General features: G+C 39.6%; 1 protein-coding gene across 3 annotated transcripts in view; it reads right to left on the reverse strand.

The window, feature by feature from the left end:
• ANKRD10 (ankyrin repeat domain 10) overlaps nucleotides 1-11,813 on the reverse strand; it is a 46,648-nt gene extending 34,835 nt beyond the window's left edge. The window contains exons 1-3 of one of the 3 annotated variants that reach the window (XM_031958720.1): nucleotides 11,513-11,813; nucleotides 3,035-3,187; nucleotides 444-535 (exon numbers count right to left, since the gene is read on the reverse strand). In XM_031958720.1, coding sequence (XP_031814580.1) covers nucleotides 444-535; nucleotides 3,035-3,187; nucleotides 11,513-11,725 — 458 coding nt within the window. In that variant the 5' untranslated portion in view covers nucleotides 11,726-11,813. Of the gene's footprint in view, nucleotides 1-443; nucleotides 536-3,034; nucleotides 3,188-10,558; nucleotides 10,908-10,952; nucleotides 11,211-11,512 lie in introns of those variants that run through there. The other 2 variants (XM_012546227.3, XM_031958721.1) reach the window with 2 other exon arrangements.
• Between the last annotated feature and the right edge of the window lie 1,591 nt (nucleotides 11,814-13,404).

Raw genomic sequence — 13,404 nt, forward strand, 5'->3', positions numbered from 1 at the left:
AAAGAAAATTAAAACTTTTTTCCAAGTCTTTTTTTTTTTTTTAATTAAAGCTTAATGTAGAAATCATTTCCTAAGATGATAACATATAGAGGGATTTTGTGACTTTAGAATCTAAAAGTCTGAAGATGAAAGAGCTTTAGATTTAGCCTCTTATAGAAAAGGCTGAGAAACAAATATTAATTAACTTGTACAAGGCCACATGTCATGCAGATCTACGAACTTTGTAAGTCAGTGCACTTTCCACTGCACTATACTATCTCTTACCATACAATTATATGTGAAGCCAAAACAAAGCTAAACTCTTTATCTGCTGGTGCTTAACAGCAGAAAATTTTGCTTTTCTATCAGAAGTTATTAACTGATCTATTCTAGTCTATTCTAGTGTTATTTTAAGTCTACTCTGAATTATATTGTTTCACAGTTAAAAAACAAAAATCACTTACTCGATTTGAGCTCCATTAGCCACAAGAGCACTTATAGAATCCATACTACCAGAACGTGCAGCTTTGTGAATAGGAGTTTCACCCTCACAATCCTGCAAATAAAAATATCACTGTTTTTTAGTTATACTCATTCAATAAAACAGTGTGCTGTTGCAAAGAGAATGCTGTTAACCAAATTTAAAGAAAAAAAAAAATCTGACGAATAACAGGATCCTTTTGTTGGAATTCAAAATTCCCTAACTACCTTTTTTTAAAAAAAGTAAACCAAAACTAGGAGCAGAGGGAAAATGTCTTTCTAAAATTAACAAAACAAAAAATCCCAAATATACATTTAACCAGGTGTCAATAATCTTTGAAAAAAATGTTTGGGTCCCAGTAGAGGAAACAATAACTGTATAATATTTCTGCTTTCTTTTTTGCTGAAGTGCTTTGTGATCTAGCCTCTATCTTTCCTGCCTTCTTTTCCTTTTAGTCTAGCCATCTGTCTCACTGCTGTTCCTTACATGTAATACTTCCCCCATCATCTCTAGGGTCTTGACAATGGCTGTCCTCTCTACAAGGAATTCTCTAATCTGACGGAATCCCTGACTTTCTTCAGAATTTAGCTTAAATGCAGCCTTGTGAGAGAAACCCTTCTTAGTCCTACTAGCTGTCATTGCATTTTGCCTTCTATACAATCTCATAAATATCTATCATATACATTTTCTCCCTCCATTAGAAGTTCCTTGGGGGCAGGGGATGTTTTATTTTTTCTTTATATCCCCAGAGTTTATTTCAGGACCTGCCACACAGTAAGCATTTAGTTAATGTTTGTGTCTTACCCAGTAGAGATTATGCTAGGTGGTAGGGACATGAAAGTGAGCCTTTAATGAAGCTTCAGCCTACTGAAAAAATTCAACATGTTCAAAGATAAGTAAATACAAGCTATATGCAAAATAAATACAGTAATGGGGATTTGTGGGGGGAGTTTCCACACATGCTATCAATTTTGGGATTTTTTGAATGGGTTGTTGATTTTCTTAATAATCTTGCCTCTCACTAAAGAGGCTCTGTAATCTTTTAAGGTTTGATAAAATCAGCATAAGGACATCCAAAATGAGACTGATGTTATGTGGTTTCAAATCTTGAACACCACTATCTGTGAAGAACCAAAGTTTCAAATGACTCGGAGTAATAAGAGACACATATATTGGGCCAACTAGGCAATAACTAATTTCCAACAATGACCTACCCACAAAAAGTAGTTGCACTGGTACTCACAAAATGTCAAGAGACCTAGAGGAAGATCTCTAGCACATTGGTAGATCCTGTGGGGAATTTATGGATGACTATGGACAAGAATCACCGAAGTAGGACGTATGAATGGGTTTTGACCTGTAATGGAATATCCATGTTGATGAGATCATGCATTCACTTTTGCACTGAAGGATTAAATATTGGTTGCTTTTGGAGAAGAGGAGAAATGAGAAGCAAGAGAGAAAAAATGTATATGAGGAAAAAAAAGATGAGCTTGAGAACAAAATGTACAGACTGCTGAAGAAGGGAAATAAAAGGGAAAGTAAGATAAGTTCCAATTTAACTAGCCATATGACATGTTTAAGTTATTTATATAAAATTAAATGATAAACATTTTTCTGGGGAAAAAATTACGTGCATTGCTTTTCACTGTTTTCCCAGAGCTGTTTGGGGAAGGCATATTTTTTATGCTTTTCCTACATTGGGGGAGGGGAAAGGAGGATAGGGCAGAGAAGGAATTTAAGGAAGAAATAATAATGAAGTACAAAGGGAAAAGGCAGAAGAAAAAAAAAAGGAAAGCAGATTAGGGCAAGAATGGGATCAACAACCATTGTTGGGTGCCAATCAGTTGCACCAAGTGACAAACTGCCTATTACTTCCATTTGGCAGGTAATAGGGCTAACATTGGAGTCAAATTAGGGATTAAATTTGTCCAAATATAGGACTGTTTTTTCTTCCTACTCAGAAATAAATCCAAGATATTAATTTTTAAACCACTAGCTTAAATAGAACTCCTTTATTTCATTTTCTTCCAAACATTCTTTATTTTTTCTTTTCAATTAACTTGGGGGGGGGGGGGTTATATTAAACATTAAAGAAGAAAAAAAGCACAAACAGTAGGAATTGGGGGCATATATAAAAATTTGTATTTTCAATCTTGAAAAAAAGAAAGCCCTTTAAGGACACAGGTTTCCATGATATGTGTCTGTATTTGTATATATGTATGTATATGTATTATGGCCAGCCTACTGTGGTCTATCTTTTCCAGTTTTTAAATAGGCCACAGAACTTTCCCAATTTTCTTCCACATTCTTTTGTAAACCTGGCTATATTAGCTTATCTATAGTATTTAATTAATATTTGCTAGATGTCATTTTCTAACCAGAATTTATAATAACAAAGAGTTTCAAGAATACCACTCTTCCAAAACAATTCACTACAGTGCTCAGTTAGCACTTTGAATAACACTCAAACTTTGATTAGAATATCAATTCTAAATACCAGAGTGCAAAATGGTCACAATTGGGGGGAGTCAAGAGGGGGAAGAAAAGAAAAAGTAAATCAGCATTCTATACCTGTTTGTTTATGTTAGCTCCAGCTTGGATCAACCAGATCAGGCACTCAGGATGTCCTCCAAAAGCAGCAATATGGGCAGGTGTTTGGGCAAATCGTGTTGTACAGACATTCAGAGTAGCACCAGCTCTCACCAGCTGTATTAAGCACTCCAACTTTAAGAAATGGAAATAAGGAAGAGAAACATTTAGAAATGTTATACTATTAAATATACCTGCAAACATTTGCGTCCCAATTCCAAATTAGTGATAAGTCCCACTGGGGAAAAAAAAAACAAACAAAAACCTATGTCAGACTCTTCTATTTAGAAGAGATTTCAAAGGTCATTGATCTAACCTGTTCTGTTGCTTGGACGCCCCTCTCACAAATGGTAATCTCTAAAGAAGAGGGAATTTCCCCTCAATCTAGCATGTTGTTCATATACTACTCTATTCTGTAATGAACACATTCTTAAATTAGAAATTTCCTGTATATTCCTGAGGCTTCAATTATAATCTCTTCACTGAAACCTCTGATCAGTCTCTCAACACCCATGTTTCCAAATGCCTAGAGAAAATCACCTTGATCTGCTGCTACCAGACACCCTAAATTCAGATTCCTTTCCTTTCCTGAAAATCTTGTTTTACTTTCTAACTGGCCACTATTTCAAGGGGCACTACCCTTCTTATAAACCTCCCACAGACAGCTGGTCAAATTTTGTTCATTTTATTCTCAAGCTCCTCAGTATCACTTGGGCATATGTCCCTTTCAATGGACAGATTTTCTCACTGGAACCACAAGATCCAGCCTTCCTTACCATCTGAACTACACTACCTTCCAGCTTCCAGTTGTTTCCCCACTACAATTCATCTTTCAAACTACTTATCAGGCTACTCTTCCTTAGGCATAGATCTGCTCATATCACTTTTGTATGGTTCCCTATTGTTTACAAAAACAAGTTTGAATCCCTTTGCAAACATTCAAGGCTCTCAATTAATCTGGCACCACCCAAAATGGAAGAATTTTGATATGTTCTCTATTTCAACTCAAAATGGGCTATTTCTTCTCATACTTCTGCCACTGTTTTTGCTCATAGTATTCCTTATTCCTAAACTGCCTGTTTCTTTTATAGTTTTTATGTGTTCAAGCATGTAAAACACATTACCATATTATCTATATTATGAAATACAGACCCAAAGGGGGGAAAAAACTGCTTTGATTTATGCTTTGATTTGCATTCAGTCTCCATCAGTTCTATGAAGGTAGATAATATTTTTTATTATAAGTCCTTTGAAATTGTCTCAGAACATTGTATTGCTGAGAATAACCAAGTCATTCACATTTGATCACTGTACAACATTGATATTACTATGTACAATGTTTTTCTGGTTCTTCTCATTTCATTTTCTATCAGTTTAACTGAATTTTTAAAAGTAAATCTTTGTATGGGTGTAGTAAGAAATCTAAGAAATCACTCCCTCTTAAATGGCATACACAAACTTTGACATGACACTAGTTGCCTTTTTTTTTTTTTTGGGCTGAGGCAATTGGGGTTAAGAGATTTGCCCAAGGTCACATAGCTAAGGAAGTGTTAAGTGTGAGACCAAATTTGAACTTGGGTCCTCCTGACTTTAGGGCTGATGTTCTATCCACTGCACCACCTACCTGCTCCTGACATTAGTTGCTTTTAAAAAGAGACTTTTGAATGCAAAATACTACTTTTAGTATTTTTGAATTAGTAGCTTTTAGATATTATTTCAAAAACTATAAATTGTCCTTTATCATGGGCTCAGAATCAGTCACTAGCTTACCATGAACACTCAACAGTTTTATCTCCTCGTTCTATGAAGAGGGAGTGATCGGTTTCATTCTTTATGGGAAGAGAATGCTTCATTCTCTATAGGATATCCTTATGGTCTTTAGGTATCCCTAAAGTCTTACTGCAAATATATGCTATTAAACACCTGGTTACAGAGCACAGTCAAAATCTATACCCAGGGAATGGCTAAAATAAGATGTGGTTGGATTCAATAAAACCTCTAGCTACAGTAACTCTTCTTGCCCAAATTATCTCTTCTGTGATTCATATGTTCCTATACCATTTTCCTCCTCTTAAGAAAAGGCTCTCATCTGCACCCAGAGAGAACCTATGTAGACTGAGTGTAGATTACAACATAGTATTTTCACTTTTTTTTGTTGTTGTTTGCTTGTGTTTTGTTTTCTTTTTCATTGCTTTCCCTTTCCCTTGATATGCCTTTTTTTGTGCAGCATGATAATTGTAGAAATATGTATAGAACTTCACAGGTTTTACAATATTGGATTATTTGCCATCTAGGGGAAGGGGAGGGAAAGGGAGAGAGAAAAAAATTTTGGAACACAAGTTTTGCAAGAGTAAATGTTGAAATCTATGCCTATGTTTTGAAAAAAAAAAAAAAAAAAAAAAAAAAGCTTTATAAAAAAGAAAAGGCTTTTTCCTACTGAGCAGTTCTTCCTGTCAGAAGAGTACACCTAGCTCAAATTAAGAAATGAAATCAGTCATCAAGCATTGTTCAATACTATAAGTGCTAGGTAGGCACTAGTTTAACCACTGGAGATGTGAAGAAAGGGGGGGGGGGGGAATACTCAAGGAATTCACAGAATTGGAAGGAGGAAGAGGAGGAAACATACAAAATGAAAACAATTATGTGCACACAAGATATATTGAAGCTAAACTGGAGATAAAGAAGGGACTACTAACATTAAGAACTGGTTAAGTCTTCTTGTAGAAGATGGTATTTTAACTGTAACATAAAAGGAAGCCAGGGAGGGTGGGAGACAAGAGATGAGGAAATATTATTTCACGATCAAAAGATTTACTGCTACAGTTAACAATTGGGGAAAAAAATTTTTTTTTAATCAGTCAAATGGCACTACAATGAAATATCCTTACTCTTCCAAAGGAAGGATACAGTATTGCACACTACTGAATGGAAAGAACAGATCACAAATCAATATAACTAATAGAGGGTTGTCTCTAAAGTTAACTTTTCTCTCCTGGACTCTTGCCACTTACTTAAGTTAACACAAAAGTTGTCCATTATTAATATATGCATCAAGGATCTACTCCTATGTACATTTAGGGGATTGCTAGTGGCTCAATAGAAAAAGCACTAGGTCTGCAATTAGGAAGATATGAGTTCAAATATGACCTCAGACACATTAACTATGTGACCCTAGCCAAGTCACTTAACCTCTCTACCTTAATCTGCCGGGGAAGGAAATGGCAAATTATTCTAGTATCTTTATCAAGAAAGTCATATCGCCAGTATGGATGTGCTAAAAAAGAGGTAGGCCCGAATGAGACAAGAAAATTCTGAATGGGATCTCTACCATGCCTCAAGTGTATATTAAATATAAAAACCGTATACAAAGTTTTAATGGTATTTACTGTTTTTCCTTATAAAAATTATTTTACATTTTTATGTCTTTGCTTTTATTTTCACAATGTTTTTATTCAGTCCTTTCAGCCGTGTTCAACTCTGTGATATGATTGAGTTTTCATAAGCAAAGATACTGGTTTGCTATTTCCCTCTCCAGCTCATCTTACAGATAAAGGACTAAGGCAAAGAGATTTAAGTGATTAGCCCAGAGTCACACAGCCATAAATGCCAGAAGCCAAATTTGAACTCATCAAAGATGAATCTTTCTGACCCCAGGCCGGGCATAGCATTATCTAGCTGCAACCTTTACAACGCGTTTGTAGCATTAGAAAAGCACCTTTTAAAAATCAGAGGGCTGATTAAAAAAAAAAATTTTTTTTCAAACACTAAAAAGCACAGCTGAAATTTTAAAAAATATTTGTAGTTTTTAGCACTGTAAATACTGAGTCACAGAAGTGTAAAGAATTTCATAAAATGAAAGTATCAGTGATCACCAATCTGAAAAATAAACGAAATATATAGCAGCTTATATTTGATTATTTTAAAATGTATTTTAATAATTAAATTAATATATGGATATTTTACACATTTCAGCTCTAATATATATATAATCTAGACAGCAGTGCTTTCTTATATGCTGTTCAAAATCTTGCACAATGCCTACCAGAATGTGTTTGTACTTTAATACCCGGGAGGCAGTAAAATGTGGATAGGAATATTTATGACTTATATGGCACATATATATACCTCAAAGTTATTGTGAAGAGCTTTCATTATTACCAATTTCTTTACCAAAAGTGACAAAAAGTCATTTTAATATAACAAAAAAAGTAAATCTAAACTCAGAAAAGCTTTGTGAATGATAAACATTCAACCTAATAATACAATCATAAAAAACGAACAACAAAAAAAATCTAACTTTAAAATCAACTTATTTGGTCTCTTGGTATGGTAGTTACCCTAAGCCAGTGAGTTTGACACCAACACCAATTTTTGATTCACCTTAACAACCACCCCATTCCCTCCCAAGAGTACTCTATGATAAACATGTAGTCTTCCAGGATCAGCAATTTTGTCAGCATGGGGATTATTTCCGCTGAGGCAGGCAGATGTTGTTTATAATATTATTAGACTGTCATTAAGATAATACTAGAAGTTAGGATGCATATGATTAGCCACAGTAGATACCCACTTTGGATGGACTAATGACTTCAATAGCATTGGAAACTCCCAGAGAACTTTCTTAATCAAAAATCAGCACCTGCTCAGCAATTTTTAATCTTAAGATTTGTCTGAAGCATTGAAAAGCAATATTTAGTTAGGTAGGTCTTTCTTACTAAAGCCACTATTTCTATTCAGTACCCAATTTTGCCTCTTAAAAAAACACCATTGTAATTTTCACAAGCAGCCCTACAAGAACTTTAACATTCACAAAAAACTGTTTATTGTGCCCTCCTAGGAGTTGTTGTAGCACATCTCCAATGATCTATGCCCACAGAGGTTTGACAAGGCAATATAGGATTCTTCTTAAGAGACTAATTTGGCTTCATAAAAAATGATAAGGCAATTAGTTACTAAGATAGGGCTATCATAAAAAGAATTAAAGACATTTACAAAAATGATAACTGAAGACTTCACACATACAAAAAAAGGATAATGGAATATAAGTCCTTCTTGAAAACGAACTAGGTTATACTATTTCAAACTATATACTTAACAACAAATTATTTTCTGTTTAATCTTTACCATTTCCTAGTTCAACATCAACCTAATTCACCTAAGAAAAATGCTCTGGTCACTAACAATTTTCACAACTGATTTATTTCAGAAAGTTCTAACTTGAATTTCTGTAAACAATCATTAAAACAACTCCGTTATCTAAACAGTAGTCACAAGTCTGACTATAGTTTTGAGTCTAAATTCATTTTTTTTAAACTTATAAAATATTGTTATGCTACCCACAAGATTCTGAACAGAAAATCAATGCTGAATCAGAATAGTCTAGAGCTTTTAAAAATCATCTATGCTGTCATTCCCACATTCACTTTGAATATATATTCAGAGTTTAGCTTTAGCTTTAAAGTGAAGCGTGCATTTATAGGTTTAGGAACAACTAAACCTGAATAGTCAAATATCTAGCTGGCTTAAAGTGGGAAACATGTATAAACATAAAAACACTTAATTCTATCCCTTCTCCATTTAATATGCAGTAAGAACCTGAGCCAGTCCTGAAGTCAGAAACACCTGGCTTCATGTGCTGCCATCTCTGATTCTCTCTAGCTAGGTAATGATTAGTAAACAGAAGCAGGAAGCACCTGAGTTGAAGTTCAAGTTAATGATCACCATTAGTGAAGGGAGTTTCCCTTCCAGGAGTTCCTTCATATGTGTTAAATTTACTGATCCAAAATACATATTGAATAGTCTACTAATTTGGATGTCAGTCTTAACAGTAAAGAATCTCAGAAGAGCTTTAGAACTGAAAGGGACCTGTCCAATTCACCTTCTCCACCCTCATTTTATAGGTTATACGGGTGTGGAGCATTAAGTGAATTGTGTAAGGTTAAAATTAAAAACGGTGTTTCATACTCTTGAAGATATCATGAAATCCAGAACCCTACATATAAACAATCTCCATTTAAAGAGTAAAAGTCTTCCGAGTGGAGAAACACGGCTACAATAAAACTAATCTAATCATAATTTATATCAGATTAGATTCATGAAGGGAATTTAGTAAGTTCCACATCTAGCCAAAGGAAGGATACAATAATAAGCAAAACAATCTGGGTTTCAATAAGCTTGATTTAAGATAGAATCACTAATAGCTTCTCAAGCCACTCCTGCATTAGCTTATATAGCACCATAGGTTTCGATATCCTGGAGAACATCTAGTTCAATTTCCTCTTTTTAAAAAGAGTAAGTTTATCCAAGATCTTACTAATAAGTACAGTCAGGACACTCATAGTAATGAGTCAGAATCTACTATGCACAAGTAAACTATGTTCAGTATTTTGTTTAATAAAAGGCAAATGAGCATTTTAGATTTTCTTCAAAAAAACTTTTAAGAAAGTATCACTTTAGAAATGAATGCTTTAGGTGTTTTTCTGGAAAAAATTGAATTATGTGGAATACCTTAGAAAACGGTATTTATTTTAACTCGGGATGTATGTCTTAATTTATTGTGTTCTTGCTAGTCTACTAAATTTATAATTAAACTATCACATATATATAACAAAGCATACTCTGATCACTTAGAACATAGTGGAAAAAAGAATGGATTTGGATCCTGGTTCTGTTACTTATTAAACTATAACAAAGGCAAGTCTTTTAATTAACCCCTTTGGGCCTTGGTGATCCCTAAGGTCTCTTCCAAATAGAAATGTTATGATTCTAAACCTGGTTCCTGCAAAAATTGAGTACGGTACAAAAGAAAAAGTATTCACTATGCTTTAACTTGAGATCAAGTCTGCTGTAATTAAATGGCTGTTAAAAGCATTAGAGTTTATTCGTTCAAAACCTGTCAATACTACACCATTACCTTAATATCCAGCATGCCTCAAGTTTTCCTTAAATCAATTTTCGAAATAAGATTTTATAGAAGTTATATCAGTTTTCAAACAAGTAATAAACTTATGTCTCCCTTTCCATTTCTCAATCTGAATAGTTTTACATTCATTCATTACAGTAACTGAAAAATCTTATCACATCATTAAAATGACGAAATGATCTTCCAAAGTACTGAATTATTTAGTCACAATAGGCATAAACAACCTTTTAAGGGAGGAATTTAAATATATATATATATTATATATATATATTTTGTAAAAGACGAGAATCTCGACCTTTAGACTTAATTTAATAAATGACTTATTTCACAAATGATTTTCCAACACGTATATAAGCAAACTTGTTCAGCCCCTGGTGCCTAACATCCGCGGGGACCGTATCTAGGGCACACAATAGACTCTTTGTCTATTATAAAACATAACAACTCAGTTGCCATAACAGAAGAACCGTCGATCGGTGCTTCAGTGAAGCCTTCACCAGAAGACAGCAGGGGTCAGATACAAGTTCTTCCAGACAAAAGACATTAACTACAAAAAGTTCGCCTCCAATCTCCTCTTTAAACACCTCAAGCTCCCCAAGTAGCTCCTCGGGCTTCTTAGGCTGCAAAGTATTTACTGGGCAAGAGCCACTTGAAAGGCTTGGCGTCGGCGCGGGCCCTGGCACCGCCACACACACCGGCGGCGCCTCCATTACGGGCCTAATTGTGGAGACTTGGGATGCCCGAACCACGCTATACCACCGAGACCGCCCAGGCACGAGGCACGCGCAGAGGGCCTGCCCGCCCAGGGCCGCGCGCCGGTTCGCGCGCCGAGGCCTCTGCCGCCGGGCCCCCAGGCAGCAGCTAAGACGAAGCCGCTCTCCCCTCCTTCGCCCCGCCCCTTTTGCTCCGCGCCTCGAAGGAGTTCTAACCGAAGTTGGAGCACGCCGCCAGCCCCGCCTCTCCTCCTCTCACAAGTACCTCCAATTCCCCACCAAACGGCTCCTTCCCCGCAACAGGGTCAAAGGGAGGGTAAAAGGCTGGCCGGTGAGAGAACCCGCCTCCAAGTTTGAAACGTGCTCTCCCCACCACCCGCAGCGTCCCTTCTGATCCAGTGGGCCCGATCACCTCTCCCTTCCCCTCCCTAGGAGCGTCCACCCGCTTCGGGCTCTCAATCGAGACAAGGCGCGACATCACCCGCTTCCTCGGCCTATCTCCCGCCACTGTACCCTCCCACCAGGGGCTTCCCGTGCTAAGCGAGTGAAAGGGGCCGAAAAAGGAGGAGCGCGCATGCGCCAGACCGCTCTATCAGCCCGCGCTCCGCACCTCCTTCTCCGGCCCCATCACTCCTCATGGAAGGGCAATTAAAAAAAAAAACCACAGAACTATAGAAAATGGCGCCTTAAAGCGACATTCCCTCCAGCACCCACCCCCGCCCGCACCTTACCGCTAGCTCGAGCCCAGGAAGGGGCGCGCGGTCGCCAAGCCTGCTCTGGCTCAGCTCCGTGGGCCAGTCTCCGCCGCTCCCCGCCCCCGCTTACCTTCCCGAAGTGTGCGGCCCAGTGCACGGGCGTCCATCCGTAGAAAGAGTCCTCGGCAGCCAGGTGGGCTCGGGGCGTGTGCTGGAGCAGGGCGCAGAGCGCGGCCAGGTCTCCGTCCCGGCAAGCGCGATGCAGCGGGTAGCGCAGCGTCAGCAGCTCCTCGCTGGAAAAGCCCGCCTCCACGCCCGAGCCGGCTCCCGAAACCGCAGACATGGTCTTCCTCTCACGGGGAAGGAAAGCGGCGGCGGCGCGAGGTTGTACTTCAGCGGGTGCCGCTGTCGGGCATCGAACGCCGGCCGTGCAGCCGACCGAGGCTTCTGGCCCGGGAGTGAGTGTGGGAACAGAGGGAGCTGCAGCAGGAGGCGGAGCAGGCGCGGTAGGTTCCGAGCACAAAGGAGGCGAGCCGAGCCGCGCCGAGCGAAAGCCGCAGCCCCTACTGCCGCTGCGTTCCTGAGCCGAGTGGAGGAAAGAAACCTCAGCGAGGGAGGAGGAGCAGCAGCTCCAGGAGGCCGGGACCGGGGCCGGGGCGGGGACAAACTGCGGGCTCAGTATCGCCCCCTTCCAGCCCGGGCCGAGGGCGCGTAAGCGCGCCGCCGCTGGAGGGGGCTGTGAGCGCCGTGGGGCAGGAGCGCAGGCGGCTTCCAGTGAAAGCTCGGCACGCACGCGCGGACCCCCCCCCCTCCGCTTCGGTCTCTGACTTCCTCACCTGCTCCGGGGGAGGGGAGGGGGGTCGCAGTCACAGTCACGGGCGCCAGCTTGGGCGGCGCGGAGTTAAGCGGGAACCGGAGGGCGGAGGCGGCTGAGGAAGCAGCCCCACCTCCGCCCCGGAGCCGCAGCCGCAGCTGTGGCCTGGCAGCCGGCAGGGGAGGGGAAGAGGAGGCAGGCTCGGGGTAGGCGAGGGTTCCGGGCGTGGACTCGGGCGGTCTGAAGGGCGGACGGGGAGGCGTCCAGAGTGTGTCCGAAAGCCCCTAGCTCCGGATCGGGGGAAACCCGCGGGAATCTCCCTAGGCTCCTCCATCCCCAGTAAGGTCGCCTTTAAAAAAATGGCTCTGGAAAGCCCCTGGTTTTCCTAAAGCTTGCCGCCTCCTACGTTGATTTGCAGATTCCCTGCGTGGCGTGAGGGTTTCCACCGAGGCTTTGTTTATTTCATTCCTTTTATGTTTTTGGAGCGCCTGCGGGGCGCTAGCCGGCTCATTAAAATAACAATAAAAATACCCAGCAAGCCCAAGTTTCCCCTACCGAACTGAGTACTGGATAACCCGGTCTTCTCCCGTCGCAAAAATCAAGGGTTCTTAGAAGTGTTTTTTTTTTTTTGTTTGTTTGTTTTTAATAGCCTTTTATTTACAGGTTATATGCATGGGTAACTTTACAGCATTGACAGTTGCCAAACCTCTTGTTCCAATTCTTCCCCTCCCCCCACCCCCTCCAGAAGCGCTCTGTGGAATAATGGCTGGTTTCCCGGAATAAGAGAACCTGGGCTCGAGGGTTGATTATGCCAGTTTTTACTTGCGTGACTTTGTACAAGTCACAATCTCACTGGGCCTCACTTTCCCTCAGCTGTAAATTGAAGGGGTTGGAACAGCTGAAAAGGCTCCTTTCAGCATGAAATCTGACCTTCCGAACTCAATTTTAATATTATACAGTTTCAAGTAAAGAAATATCTTAAGACAAAGTACTGAAGCAGGCACTGGATATAGTACCTGATGTGCATTCTTGAGGGGGAAATAATTGACTTTTTTTTGCTGAAGAAATGCATATTCTAACATTTGCAGATAACCATATCAAATCAATGTATAGTTTTTCACCTCAAAACATTTCCTTTAATTGTTGGAGCAGTTCCTTTCCACATAGAAGAGCTTAAGAACAATAGAAACCATTTTAGCGATGATTTA

This window comes from Sarcophilus harrisii, chromosome 3, assembly GCF_902635505.1.
Source record: "Sarcophilus harrisii chromosome 3, mSarHar1.11, whole genome shotgun sequence".
Classification (NCBI taxonomy): Eukaryota; Metazoa; Chordata; class Mammalia; order Dasyuromorphia; family Dasyuridae; genus Sarcophilus; species Sarcophilus harrisii.